This window comes from Babylonia areolata, chromosome 24, assembly GCF_041734735.1.
Source record: "Babylonia areolata isolate BAREFJ2019XMU chromosome 24, ASM4173473v1, whole genome shotgun sequence".
In the NCBI taxonomy this organism is placed as follows: Eukaryota; Metazoa; Mollusca; class Gastropoda; order Neogastropoda; family Buccinidae; genus Babylonia; species Babylonia areolata.
Window position 1 is genome coordinate 18341474 of NC_134899.1, and position 15053 is coordinate 18356526.

General features: G+C 40.9%; 1 protein-coding gene across 1 annotated transcript in view; it reads right to left on the reverse strand.

The window, feature by feature from the left end:
• Positions 1–384: 384 nt before the first annotated feature.
• LOC143299213 (uncharacterized) overlaps positions 385–15053 on the reverse strand; it is a 19826-nt gene continuing 5157 nt past the window's right edge. The window contains exons 6-13 of the mRNA XM_076612405.1: positions 14760–14935; positions 13138–13236; positions 10414–10510; positions 6715–6852; positions 5417–5592; positions 4801–4899; positions 3840–3939; positions 385–1966 (exon numbers count right to left, since the gene is read on the reverse strand). Coding sequence (XP_076468520.1) covers positions 1758–1966; positions 3840–3939; positions 4801–4899; positions 5417–5592; positions 6715–6852; positions 10414–10510; positions 13138–13236; positions 14760–14935 — 1094 coding nt within the window. The 3' untranslated portion in view covers positions 385–1757. The remainder of the gene's footprint in view (positions 1967–3839; positions 3940–4800; positions 4900–5416; positions 5593–6714; positions 6853–10413; positions 10511–13137; positions 13237–14759; positions 14936–15053) is intronic.

Genomic DNA, 15053 nt, shown 5'->3' on the forward strand with positions numbered 1-15053 from the left:
GTGTGTGTGTGTGTATGTGTGTGTACAAAATGTGGACACCAGTCTACACACACACTCTGAACCCTGAACCTATCCATGCTGAACATACATTCCATTCATCACAGATTTGAACTATGCCAAACACACATAACAATCATCACAATGTCCTGTTGGAAGAGCATGCCTTGAAAGATATATTAATTTAAACTAAAGTGACTCAGCAGTTGTAGAGGGTCTCCTCAAGTGTGTGGCCTCCTGGTGACCTTACAGAGTTTCCTGTGGATTGCCAGTACTGCTGTTTATTGGGGACTCTGCGTGAGTGGCGAGGGAGTAATGACACTGAAGTTATGCAGAAGATGTGGCAGAAAGAAAGTAAAAAGCGAAATAAGTCAGTGCACCATAACAGTTCTTTTACTTCCATATAATTTCTTGAATAATATCAAGGTACCCAATATTTGGAAGGCAAAGACAGAAAAAACAAACATACATTTGCAGCCAATGCACTTCAACAATGGTTCAACAGGTTCAAACAGGTGTGAACTGGCTCAAACCGTTGTGAAATGTTTGAAACTGGAGTGAGCTGGTTCAAACAGATGTGACCTGGTTGAAACTGGAGTGAGCTGGTTGAAACTAATGTGAAGTGGTTGAAACTGGAGTGAACTGGTTCAAACTGGTGTGAAGTGGTTGAAACCAGAGTGAGCTGGTTCAAACTGGTGTGAAGTGGTTGAAACCAGAGTGAGCTGGTTCAAACAGATATGAACTGGTTCAAATAGGTGTTCTTTCCTTGAAAGAGAGTGTAAAATAATGAGCAGTGATCTTCTGCAGGTGAATACATCCCACCAACACTATCATGAACACACACCAAAAATCACACTCACAGTGATGATTACGACAGTGTGCTGAGGCTGTTTGGGAATCTCTCATCCCAGATTTTTTTTCTAGTGATGTTAGAATTTTTAATACCCCGAGACCATTCTAGAATAATTCCAATTTCCAATAATATATGGACCAAGAAGATTTTGTCTTCTCTGTTGTAGCCCAACGAAAACCTCAGAACCATATCAGGGCTGACAAAACTGAAAATGGCAATCCCATACAACCTGAAAAAAAAAAAAAGGAAAAGAAAGTTAAGCACAAGTACAGTCATTTATGCGCACAAACCTCTGATGCCCATTCGATCAATTTTTCACCAGAACATAATAAACATGATAAACAAAATATGATAACAGACATACAAAAGCAAGATATTGCGTCATCAGTCTTCAGAAAACAGCGTGAGGGTAATGATTCGCTAGTCACGTACAGCAAATTATGCACTGAATTATTGCATCATAATTAGATCAGATCAGCCAACATTATTCAGTCCCCTCACATCATAGCACACCAGCATCATGAAATCACATGGCTCAATATATATATATCACATTACAAACATCAAAACACATCCCACCACAGATGTGATCACACAGCGAATCGACCACACTTTTAAACAGATCATGTTACATGATGTGTTTCATTATGAATCAAAACGGGGTGTGTGTGTGTGTGAAGAAAAAAAGTCAAAATCATGAACGATTTTATGAGTTAGCTTTTTGCCTAAAAGTACAATTAATATTCCTCAAGAAGGTTTTGTAAACATAAAACCAGAAGCCTGAAGTAGTATCCAGGGTGCTGTTGTGCAAGAAACTTTAAACAACAACAAAGTCCGCAAGAAACGATTGTAGAATTAAAAAAACAACAAAAAAAAACAACAACAAACAACAAAACTATCATCATCATCAAACAGCAATAGAAGGGGATGACGATGATGACGATGAAGAAGACGAAGTGGAGTGAGGACGGGCAGATGGAGACGACAATGGAGGCAAGGGCTGGCAGCCCTCTGTATTGATGCTCAGTTTCCCACAGCAGCTGTATTTGCCCAGCCATTTGTTCCACACACCCGTGTGGTAGTATGGCCACAGGCTGACCCCGGCCCTCTCCACCACTGTAGCAACATCAGCATTAAACAATGATTAAAATGTGCTAACTTTCATCCCCCTAAATGACGGGCGCAATAGCCGAGTGGTTAAAGCGTTGGACTGTCAATCTGAGGGTCCCGGGTTCGAATCACGGTGACGGCGCCTGGTGGGTAAAGGGTGGAGATTTTTTCGATCTCCCAGGTCAACATATGTGCAGACCTGCTGGTGCCTGAACCCCCTTCGTGTGTATATGCAAGCAGAAGATCAAATACGCATGTTAAAGATCCTGTAATCCATGTCAGTGTTCGGTGGGTTATGGAAACAAGAACATACCCAGCATGCACACCCCCGAAAACGGAGTATGGCTGCCTACATGGTGGGGTAAAAACGGTCATACACGTAAAAGCCCACTCGTGTGCATACAAGTGAACGAAGAAGAAGAAGAAGATCCCCCTAAATGTTATGGGCTCACAGCTTTAAACTAATGATGCTGCTTTCCACCAGTGTATGCATGGGGTGATACAAAAAAAAAAAAAAAAAAAAGAGAGAAAAAAAAAGTGGAGACAAACTGTCAAACAGATTCCCTAAACATGAAAGACAGAAATATATATATGTATAACCACACACACACACACATGTGCACACACACAGACACATGTGCACACACACACACACACACACACACACACACACACACTACACAGGACATGGAAAAGAAACTATGCAGATATAAGCTGTCCCGTGACTGGTCACCCTTACCTACCCTGTCGTGTCAGATGTGAAAGAGCAAAGGTAACAGGGAGACAAACAAGAGACACAGCAAGACCTGAAAGAAGCCAAGAGTATATTACATGAACAAGTCAATCAACTTTCACAGCTAACCAACAAACAGGTATGCAGCTATTACCCTTGTCTGATTTGAACAAAGTAAGTAAGGTATAAAACAAGACTGTGCTTGGCTAGTGAAGAACACAACATAAAACTGAAAGTTGTGGACAGGATGGATGTACACAACATCAGACAATTCTTATCAGTATGGAAAGATGTGCACATTAGATAGAAAGTTATGAATAGGACAGAAAGAAGTACACATTAGACAGAAAGTTGTGGCCAGGGTGGAAATAAGTGTGCACATAGACAGAAAATTCTGGACAGGATGGAAAGAAGAACACAAAATCAGAAAGTTTGGACAGGACAGAACAAAAAACATGACTTAGAAATTTCTGGATAGGACTAAAAGAAGTACACAACATCAGGCAGAAAGTTCTGGACAGAATGGAGAAAAGTGCACAACATCAGACAGAAAGTTCTGGACAGAATGGAAAAAAAGTGCACAACATCAGGCAGAAAGTTCTGGACAGAATGGAAAAAAGTGCACAACATCAGGCAAAGTTCTGGACAGAATGGAAAAGAAGTGCACAACATCAGACAGAAAGTTCTGGACAGAATGGAAAAAAAGTGCACAACATCAGGCAGAAAGTTCTGGACAGAATGGAAAAAAAAGTGCACAACATCAGGCAGAAAGTTCTGGACAGAATGGGAAAAAAAGTGCACAACATCAGGCAGAAAGTTCTGGACAGAATGGAAAAAAGTGCACAACATCAGACAGAAAGTTCTGGACAGAATGGAAAGAAGTACACAACATCAGACAGAAAGTTCTGGACAGAATGGAAAGAAGTACACAACATCGGACATTGTCCTGAATAGACCAGAAAGAAGTACACATCAGACAGAAAGTTCTGGACAGGACAGAAGGAAGTACACAACATTAGACAGAAAGTTCTGGACAGGACTGAAAGAAGTACACAACATCGGACACTGTCCTGTACAGGATAGAAAGAAGTACACATCAGACAGAAAGCTGTGGACCAGACAGACAGAAAAGGGGCAGCTCGAGACCTGTGGTGATGGCTGTCAGCCATTCATGACGCTCCTCCTCACTGGACGATACAAGGTACAGGATGTAGCGATGCTGGTCCTCTTCATCAAAGTACATCACCTGGATCGCATCATTATCATTATAAATATTATTATGATGATAGCAGCTGGTAGTAGTTTTCAGTTTCTCAAGAAGGAGGTACTGCATTCAGACTGATCCATGTACGTTACACCACATCTGCTAGGCAGATGGCTGACCAGCAGCACAATCCAACACGTTTAGTCAGGCCTTGAGGAATAAATAAATAAATACATGAAAATAGATTAAAATAAATAAAAAGGGAAACTGAATAAACAAATTAATAATAATCATCAGGATAATAATAATAATAGTAGTAGTAGTCGTAGTAGTAGTGGTAATATGTTTTTTCAATCCTTATTGTTTATCGTTCTTTTTATCATCATTATTATCATCATCATCATCATTGTCATTATCATTATTGTTATTATTTTCCACTGTTCTGATTGAGCTGTAAGGTCAAAGCACACATGGAAGGACATATCAAATATATCCACCTTGTCACACAAGATTCACACCTGACTGCCTAACTAGAGAGATCATACCTACCTGGAGAGATCATACCTACCTGGAAAGATCACACCTGAATGCCTACCTGGAGAGATCATAACAACCTGGAAAACTGACATAAACTGCAAACAAGGAATGATCGCATCTACCCAGAAAGTTATCATCTGACTGCCTACATGGATAAAATCACACATGACTGCCTACCAGGAGGAATCACACCTAACTACCAACCTGCAGAAATCACACCTGACTGCCTGCCTGGAGAAATCAAACCTGACTGCCTACCTGGAGAAATGACACCTGACTGCCTACCTGGAGAAATGACACCTGACTGCTTATCTGGAGAGATGACACCTGACTGCCTACCTGGAGAAATGACACCTGAGTGCTTACCTGAAAAGCGTTGCTGTGTTGGTCCAGTGCTCCTTGTTCCAGCGGGGCCACCACCTCCATCCTGCTCACCGGTATGCTGCCCTTCTGCTCTCCACGTTTCTGTCAGCATCAACATCAACATCAACACTGACAGGCTTCAGCAGCATGGTTGAAGCGTTGGACTTTCAACCTGAGGGTCCTTGGTTTGAATCCAAATCATGCTCCCTGGTGTGTAAAAGGTGGAGATTTTTTTTTCTTAATTTTTTTTTTTCTCCCAGGCTGAAAGATGTGATGACCTGCAAGTACCTGAACCCCCTTTGTGAGTGCATCAAGCCGGTACTATAGAAAAAAAAAAGTGTGCATTTATATAGCACATAGCTTGCGGTTCTAAGCACATTTAATAATACATGTGGCATGATGTAGGTACAGAGGTAAACATAAAATATCTAAGAGATGAACTTGCTTAAAAAACAAAAACCAACCATTTCAGAACAGTGTCACTCACAACATATACACACCTCTCCCTCCTCACACACACACACACACACACACACACGCATGAACATGCATGCACACAAACACACACGTACACACACACACATACATGCAAATCGCACACACGCACACACTCACACACCTTGTCCTTCTCCTTGGTATCAAAGAAGGTCAGTGCCTGGCTGTCCAAGACAAAGAGACGGCATTTGTACGAGCGGGAGCGTGTGAAGGAACTTCTGTTGAGCGCTCGTTTGGTCAGCATCCCAACCTTCACCTCCCCACCTGCCACCCCTCCATCTGTTGTGGGGGCGTTGTAACCTGTCCGCAGTTCAGGTAATCCAGAACGACATGTCTAAATTATGACGATGATGATGATGATACTGGTATTTATATAGTGCCTATCCTCGGTCAGAGACCAAGCTCGAAGCGCATTACAAACACAGAGTCATTTGCACAACAAGCTGCCTACTTGGGTAGACCCAGCTGATAGCTGCCTTCGGGCGCTCATCATTCGTTTTCTGTGTCATTCAGTCAGGTTTCAGTCATGCATGTACACGTGCGCGCACGCACACACACACACACACACACACACACACACAAACAAACAAACAAACACACATTTACACACACACACATAGACCTGCAATGAATAGACAATAAACAAATAAGAAGAAATTTCACTTTCACTTTCAGTTTCAAGGAAGCATTTAAAGCATGCAGACTGATCCATAATTATGCTATACCACATCTGCTTTGAAAAAAGACAAAAAAAAAGGGGGTGGGGGAAGCAAATACCTTAGCCATGCATAGACCACAGAGAGCTATCATAGGTTTCTGAAAAACATTAACTAAAATGAAATAAGTAAAAAAAACAATTAAAAAACAAACAAACTAAATTAGCATTAATATTAGAATATGATAAAAACCAAAGATAAACAAAAGACAAAAGACTGAATCTAAAATAAAAGAATGAAAATGAGCCACAGTCAACACATCTGTGCACAACACCCACCCAGGTGTTGCACGCTCACACAAGAGTGCGCACACACACACACACACACACACACACTCACACACACACACACTCACACACACACACACACTCACACACACACACACACACACATGTACACACACACACACACACACACACACATGTACACACACACACACATGTACACACATACACACACACACACGCATGTACACACACACACACACACACACACACATACATGCACACACACACACACACACACACACACACACACACACACACACACACACACTCACAAACACACACACACACACACGCAAAGCCTCCCCCTCCTCCCAGCCACACTCTCAACTCCCATCCTCCCCTCCCCTCTCCTCCACCCCGCACCCTCCCCCCTTCCCTGCCCCACCCCGTCCATCCTGTACAAATCTGACAGCTCTCACTCTGCAAGTCGAGGGTGACAGGCTGACAGCCGGCGCTGTAGCGGTCGATGTTCTGGCAGCAGTTGTACTTGCCCAGCCCCTTCAGCCACACCCCTGGGTGGTAGTGAGACTGGAACCGCGCTCCGCACTTCTTGGCCTCTGTTCCGCACACACAGCACTACACAGGGTCAGTCCTCTGCATGTCTGCCTCCACCCTCCTGTCATATCTTTTACCTCTCTGCTGTTCTCTCTCTCTCTCTGATGGAGAAGTTAGGGTTGTTAATTCATTCAAGTATCTGGGGATGATTTTTACAACAAAATTAAGTTGGAATGATGCATGGGAAGAATTTTGCAGAAAAGGTAAAAAAAAAGAAGCATCATCGAAATTTTGAAAACACTTAGAAAACTGAACTCGACTGATTGCTGTCTATTTTGGAAAATGTTCGACGTACAAATAGAACCTTTACTTATATATGCATCTGAAATCTGGGGACTAAGGGTGAATTCACTGATTGAGAGAATACACATTTGTGCAGTTAACTGCTTTATAAGTGTTCCAATTCATTCCTCCAATACGGTTCTTTATGAGGAAACTGGAAGATACCCTTTGTCACTTTGTCAAATTTATTGAATATTGGTTAAAATTGTTAATGCTTCCACAAACACGTCTGTGCAAACAGGTCGATGATATGATGCTTTTGCAAATGGAGTTAGGAAAAGAAAACTGGTGTTATAGAGTGAAGAAGGTTCTAACTGAACATGGTTTTGGAATTGTGTGGTTGTCCCAGGGTGTAGGAAATGAACAATAACAGTTTATTGCAGAATTCAGAGATAGACTCAATTGTTCCTTGAAGCAAAACTGACATTCTGACATGGAAAGTAAAGAAAAATATTGTTGGTTCTTGTCATTTAAAAGTATACTTCAACCTGAAGCATATTTCAGAATCATTATAGATAAGTAGCATATAACAAATTATGCAAGATTTAGGTTAAGAACTCTGGGTTTTAATGCAAACAGGACACCAAGTGAATGACAAAAACCATTTTCTTTTTCAATGTGAAGTGTATAATACTGTGTGAGAAAACTTTATATTCTTTAAAACAGACATGGCTAAAAGTCATGATGTTGTTACTGTTTTATCATCTGATAATGAAATCATAATTAGATTGATTGCTAAATTCACTGCAGACACACAAACAATAAGACAAAGGTACATAAGTCAAAATGGTATTAACAGCTTAGAAGGCACTTAATCATAGTCAGTGCAGAAGTTGCTATCTATTTTGGACAAAACAGAAAACATAGCATTACTGGTACATATATGAGTCTATTCTTGAGTCAGTCTGAATGAGTTTTTAAAAAATATATTCTTGAGTGGATGGTCGAGTCAGTCCCCATTCACTGTGTCATTTTGTTATTATTATATTTTTGTTTTTCTTTAGTTCCATTTCCTCAAGTTTTTGTCAGGATGTGACTTACGTGTTTCCAATGATTGCATATTTTCTTTGTTTAAATTAACTGAATGGTTGAGAGACCAAAGAGAGTTTTTGTTATTCTGAAGCAAAAATATATGAATTCATGTTGTTGCTCCCTTGTCAAAAGACATTTTTGGCAATGACAATAAATAATTCCAGTGTCCAGTGTCCAGTGTCTCTCTCTGTACTGATTCTCGTGTGTCTCTCAGTCTCTAAATTGTGAACAAAACCACACTGAAGAATTTTGTGTATTTACTTGTACAAAGCCTTTAAGAGGCAAGATCATATTCTTAGTTGAGAAATTCGGAAATACTGACTATTTCTCATTTATCAGATTATTTTTTTGATACCGATGAGATGTGCCCCCGTATATTGTACTTTGTAATTATGTATGGTATTCATATGTGTAGATATATGCATATGGTTATATACAAGTGTGTGGATGCGTGTTTATATGTGCACTGATGTATGTGTGTATGTGTGTGTATACATATCATACTGGTTCTTAGTGCTGCAGCCTTGTGGGCTAGTTGGCCTTTGGGAACCATCCCGACGCTGACTGTCCTAAAACCCTCTTGGCCGAGAGAGTGGGGATGTAACTTGGACAAGACACTCTCACTATAATCAAATTCTAGCCCAAATAGTCGGAACAGCAGTTGCCTCCTCTGCTGTTCTGATGGTCATAGTCGGACATGACTGACTATCATATATATACATATCATACATATAAACGGTGCATGATGTCATTACTAGTTTTGTATCTTTGTATCCCCCTTCAGGAGGGGCCTTGGCCTACACTGAATAAATTTCGTTTTACTTCGTTTCGCTTCAGTCTCTCAATTGTGACCTCTCTTTCTATCTCTCAAGCACCTCAAAATACTAAATACTTCATCTTTACATCTCTGTTGTTCTCTCTCTCAGGTCTCTCCGTGACCCTCTCTCTCTCTCTCACACTCTCTGTCAGTAACACCCACAACAGTTCTGACAGGTGATCAAACAAACACCCACAGCACACCACAATCAGGTCATGAATGAGGTAACTGGCTTCTGTGTGCAACAAACTGCTAGTCCAAAGGTTCTCAAATCTTCCTGATTTACCAGGTCAAACAGATGAACAGATGTGCCTTGTACTGTCACCCCTTACTTGTGTGCATACATGAAGAACATAAAATATTCAGTAACACATGCCTGCACTTTGATGAGTTAGCAAAGCACTCTTGTATCTAACCTGCACCACTGCTTAGAGCAGAGAGTGGCTGCCTGAAGGGGTATTTGAACTCTTGTTCCTGAAAACACAGCATGACAATTCAAACTCCTCAGAACAGCAGAGATAAAAAGCTGCAATTATTTATCTTTGTCACTCATAGCCGAGCAGATCACATGGAGCTGTATCATGGCTGAAAAACTGTAAATATTGGTCCCATGGATAGAAAAAAACAACCAATACAACCCAGAAAAGAAAAATATTCATAATAAATAATAGTAAAATTTATATTAAAATATACCTAGCAAGGACATGCCTCTTATGCTGAGCATTATGTAACTTTTTGAATAAATATATATTTTTTAAACTAACCAAAACATTAACAAAATCGATATACATTATACACAAAATTGTATACAACAGGAACACAAAGCAAAAAATTGTCAATGGGTACATCACATATCCTAGGAAGAAAAAAAAAAAAAAAGAATACAACTCAGTAACACTGCCCAATTATCGAGTCCAGAGAAAAGACAAAAACATATTCAAGTCTTTACAGAAAAAAGCAAAAACAAAAAAAAGTGAATGGACCAGCGAAGCAAAAAATAAGAAAGGAAGATACGACAGAAAGAAAGGAAAAGACATGAAACAAAGAGCACAACAGAAAAGAAGACATTGCTAGCACAGAACTTCCATAAGCTAGGAATACTTTTTATACTGAAAAGAGCCCCACAGCATCCTCGTGTGGGGAAAAGGAGTTAACACGAAATAGCAGAAAGGAAAATGAAACAAAACACACAAAAAACCACCCAAAAACAACCAGACTGGAAATGAAAATCTGGTCCAACAATCCTTCACATAATGTGTCAGTCAGTCAGTCGGTCAGTCAGTCGGTCAGTCAATTTCAAGATCATATTGAAAGAGCCCTGGGCATCCCTTCAAGAGAAAGGGAGGCAGAGGGTGAAACAGAAACAGAAAACACCTCTAGGAGTCACCACCCATGAGAAAGCAGAAGAGGACAGGTGTGCAGGGGAACTGACCATCACGTATGGCTTGCACCCATGTTTGACGCTTGTGTCCTGACTTGGCTACTACCACCAGGGTCATTTGTTCGTCATCATCGTCCTCGTACACCACCTAGACACACATCACTTTAATATCCTGCACATGTGCTGTGTGTATAACCATGTAGTTTTTAGGTCATGTATCACGTTACTTCCTTTTTGGCACACTGTAAAATCTTTGTTGATAATCATATAAAATATCAACCCATTGTCCGACCAATTAGACCTCACACAATTCATTCATTCAATGTACACAGTACATTCCCATGCAAGGAATATAAAACTATGACAAGATGTGCATAGATTAACCACTGTCAGTTTTCAATTAATCAAAATGATTTATCATACACAACACACCAACAGGGTGCAAGTCAAAACCTGACATTCAGCATAGTTTGGAAAATAAGTGTAAGTCATAGAATTATTCATGTAGAATACTTATATGGACCTGGATCAGTCAAAAATCCCTTTGCTACATTCTCAGCTTGTGTCATGTTCCTCAGTTTCTTCGTGGGGGAAAAGGAAGAATGATGCCTGCATTTGTTTCAATCATTCCTCCAAGCACACTCTGTGCATGTCATTAAACCCAAGTGTTCTCCCTGACTGGCTCAAGTAGAGCTGACCAACCCAAAACCAGCTGTCATGCACCTCACACAGTTTTAGCACACAATGCATAATCCCAACTTCACTGTTTCCACCAACAGTGTCCCTGATGGTCTGGGTTCGATTCCTGCTCTTGCTTTTTCTCCCAAGTTATACTGAAAAAAATCAAACAAAGCGTCTAGTTATTCGCATGAGATGATAAAACGATTTCCCGGGTGCAGCTGCACTTAGCACACTGTAAAACAAACCCATGGCAACAAAAGTGTTGTCCTCTGGCAAAATTCTGCAGAAGAGATCCACTTGGATAGGTACACAGATATATAAGAATATACTCAAGGCCTGACTAAGCAAGTTGGGTTACGCTGCTGGTCAGGCATCTGCCTAGTAGATGTTGTGTAGCTTTGATATGTCCAAACCCAGTGATGTTTCCTTGAGGAAGTGAAACTGAAACTGAAAACTGAAACTCACTGTTTCCATAGAGACCAACACAAAGGAACACTGACCAGGATAAAGGGTGAGGGGGAAGAGTGGGAGGGTGGAGGTGTTAATTACGGAAGAGACAGGAACAACAGGATGTGGCTTTGAGGCAAAACATCTTGCTCTTGTCAGGATCTTTCAAATGACCTTCGACACACCAGGCAGTGGCAGACGACAACTGAGGGTGCCGGCACACCAGACATCACATTTATAATAATAATAATAATAATAATAATAATAATAATAACATCACATTTATAAACATACTGCTCATACCATTGCAGTTTATCAAATACATATATGTGTGTGTGCGTTTGTGTGTTGTGTGTGTGCATGTGTACACCTGCATGCATGTGCATGTGCCTGTGAAGAAATATGTGAGGGGGTCAACAGGAGGCAGTGTGTGGTGTGCTGATTCCACATCTCAGCCACCATGGTCAGCCATCAGACTGTCAACGCTGTCAGCAGTTCTCATCCAAGTATCAATGCATACTCCATGAGTGCATGTCAATAAACATACTTCTGTATTCACTTTAACTTCCATCATCTGTGTGTATGTCAACACTTATATCCCGGGTGTATGTTAACCATTATCATGTCAATGCTTGTCCCCTGTGTGCAGTATGGTTCATCCCTTTGTATTGCATGTCAACCCATCTCATCAACATGTCAGCATCTACCCTCTGTGTTCATGGAACTAGCTGCAACACAAGTGTATATCAACCTTTATTACCGGTTAGTATTGCATGTTAACATTTATCACATGTGTATCAATATTTTCCTGTGTATGTATGCAAAGTTTGTTGCCATGTGAAGGTCAGCCCTTGTCACTGCTGGGTATCAAATATCATCCCCTAAGTCAGTATGTATCGCTGGTGTGCACATAAACATGAGCACTCTATCTATCTAAACATCTATCTATAGCAATAAAGTGTATGGCATGTCAATGTTTACACGTTATCAACATCATGTCAGATTTATCCTTTTAGTGCAAGTTGGTCTTTATCATATAGGGTTCACAAAAAGTTACTGATCACTTGGGAACAAATTTCCTCTTGGGAGCATGGTGAAATTATGCTGAATTTTCTGCAAATAGGTGTGTATGTAACCACTGCAATGAGCACCAATGAAAACCTGAGATTCCTTCTTGCACATGCAATTCCATTTAATACAATGAAAAAACACAACCATCATCTGTAAAGTGGTATGGGTGGTATGAAATCAAAGGTACCTTAAGATGAAGATAATACAACATTTCAAGTCTTAGACTCTTTCTCAAGTGTAGAGGTGTTCACAGGCCACAGTTACTGAGTCTGCTGGAGGTGAGTTCATCTCAGTGACTGGAAATCCCAGTTCAGCTCACTAAATAACTGTACACTATGGGCTGAAACAATGATTTTTCAAGCACATTTTTCAAGCTGTTAATGGTGTAAGTGTGCCTGAAACAGTTGTTTGAGTGCTGTTCAGTATTCAGTGAGAAGCCAGTGAGAGACCAAGTGTAGTGTGCATTATATTAATCATCTCTTGAGTTAAAAAAAAAAAAAAAAAATCCTGAACACATACCTGCTTTTATGAAGTGGTCCCTAACTTTTTGTGAAGTGTGTATGGACGTCCACCTACCTGGAAGGCGTTCTTCCTGTTGTCCAGCAGACTGTCCGTAACGTGCTCCACAGCCAGCACTGTGCACAGCTCTATGCTGCCCTTCTCCCCCTCCCTCCTCTGTCAACATCACCATCATCACCATCATCATCCCCATCACCATCATCACTGTCATTATAATCAACACTACCTTCACCATTGTCACACAACTTCTGTCTCTGTTTAAAAAAAAATCTTCTTTGTTAACGTCATGATTTCCCTTATTCTTGTTCCTTTACTCTTGTGAGGCGCTTAGAGCCCATATATGGGGAGTTTACGCCATGTAGGTACAATGTATTGTTGTTGTTGTTATTATTGTTATTGTTGTTGTTGTTATTATTGTTATTATTATTATTATTAATGTTATCATTGTTATTATTATCATTATTATCATTATTGCCATCACACACTTTCATGCTGCCCTTCAGGTGTTCACATCTCTCATCTTTCACAGCTGTTATTGTAATCCCACAGTTCTGAGCTGTTCTGTTGCATCTTCTCTTCTTTGTTACATCACACCCATCACTGTCATCCTACGGGTCATCCACATTGTCACACAGCTCCACACTTCTCCCTTACAGCCACATTCCTGTCAGATCATCACCACTGTCACACATCTCTGTTAGATCATCATCACTGTCACACATCTCTGTTAGATCATCACCACTGTCACAAATCACTGGTGGATCATCATCATCATCATCGCCGTCATCATCACCACCACCACCATCATCATCATCACTGCTACACATCTCTGTTAGATCATCATCACTGCTACACATCTCTGTTGGATCATCATCACTGTCACACATCTCTGTTAGATCACAATCATCATCACTGTCACACATCTCTGTTAGATCATCATCACTGTCACCCATCTCTGTTAGGTCATCATCACTGTCACACATCTCTGTTAGATCACAATCATCATCACTGCTACACATCTCTGTTACATCATCATCACTGTCACACATCTCTGTTAGATCACCATCACTGTCACACATCTCTGTTAGATAATCATCACTGCTACACATCTCTGTTACATCATCATCACTGTCACACATCTCTGTTAGATCATCATCACTGTCACACATCTCTGTTTGATCACAATCATCATCACTGCTACACATCTCTGTTACATCATCATCACTGCTACACATCTCCGTTACACCACAATCATTATCACTGTCACACATCTCTGTTAGATCACAATCATCATCACTGCCACACATCTCTGTTAGATCATAGATCATTATCACTGTCACATATCTCTGTTAGATGATTATCACTGTCACACAGTGGATTATGGAAACGGAAACATTTGCAGCATGCACTTCTCGAGTGTGGCTGCCAATATCGCAGGATAAATTAGGGTCATGCACATGTACACCCACAAGCATACAACTGAAGGTGGGAACTGCAGCCATGAACATGCTGGTGTAAAAGCCCACTCACGCATATGAGTGAAATTGGAAGCTGCAGCCCACAAACACAGAAGAAGAAGACACACCTGAGACACCTGAGTGAACACCCATCCTCCAGTCACCCACCCAAACACCCAGAAACACCATCAGGTAACCAACACCAAGCATGAAGACACCCACCTTCAGGTTACCTCCAAAGTAGCGCAGACTGCGAACATCCAGCACAAACACCCGCTCCTTAAAGTTGACAACGCCAAAGAAGGAACTTTTGCCCTGCGAGCGTTTTTCCATCATGTCCACCAGAATCTCCCCAGCATTGGTCGAGGATGCTTTGGAGAACAGGCGCTCTCGCATCTCTGAAACGCAGCCCCCTTCTTTCTTAATATGATTTCTTATGGACAGTTCTACCTGGTGTAACTTAGTTGTCTGTTTGTCTGTATCCCTGTTTTCCCCCCATCCCCATTTCTCATTTTG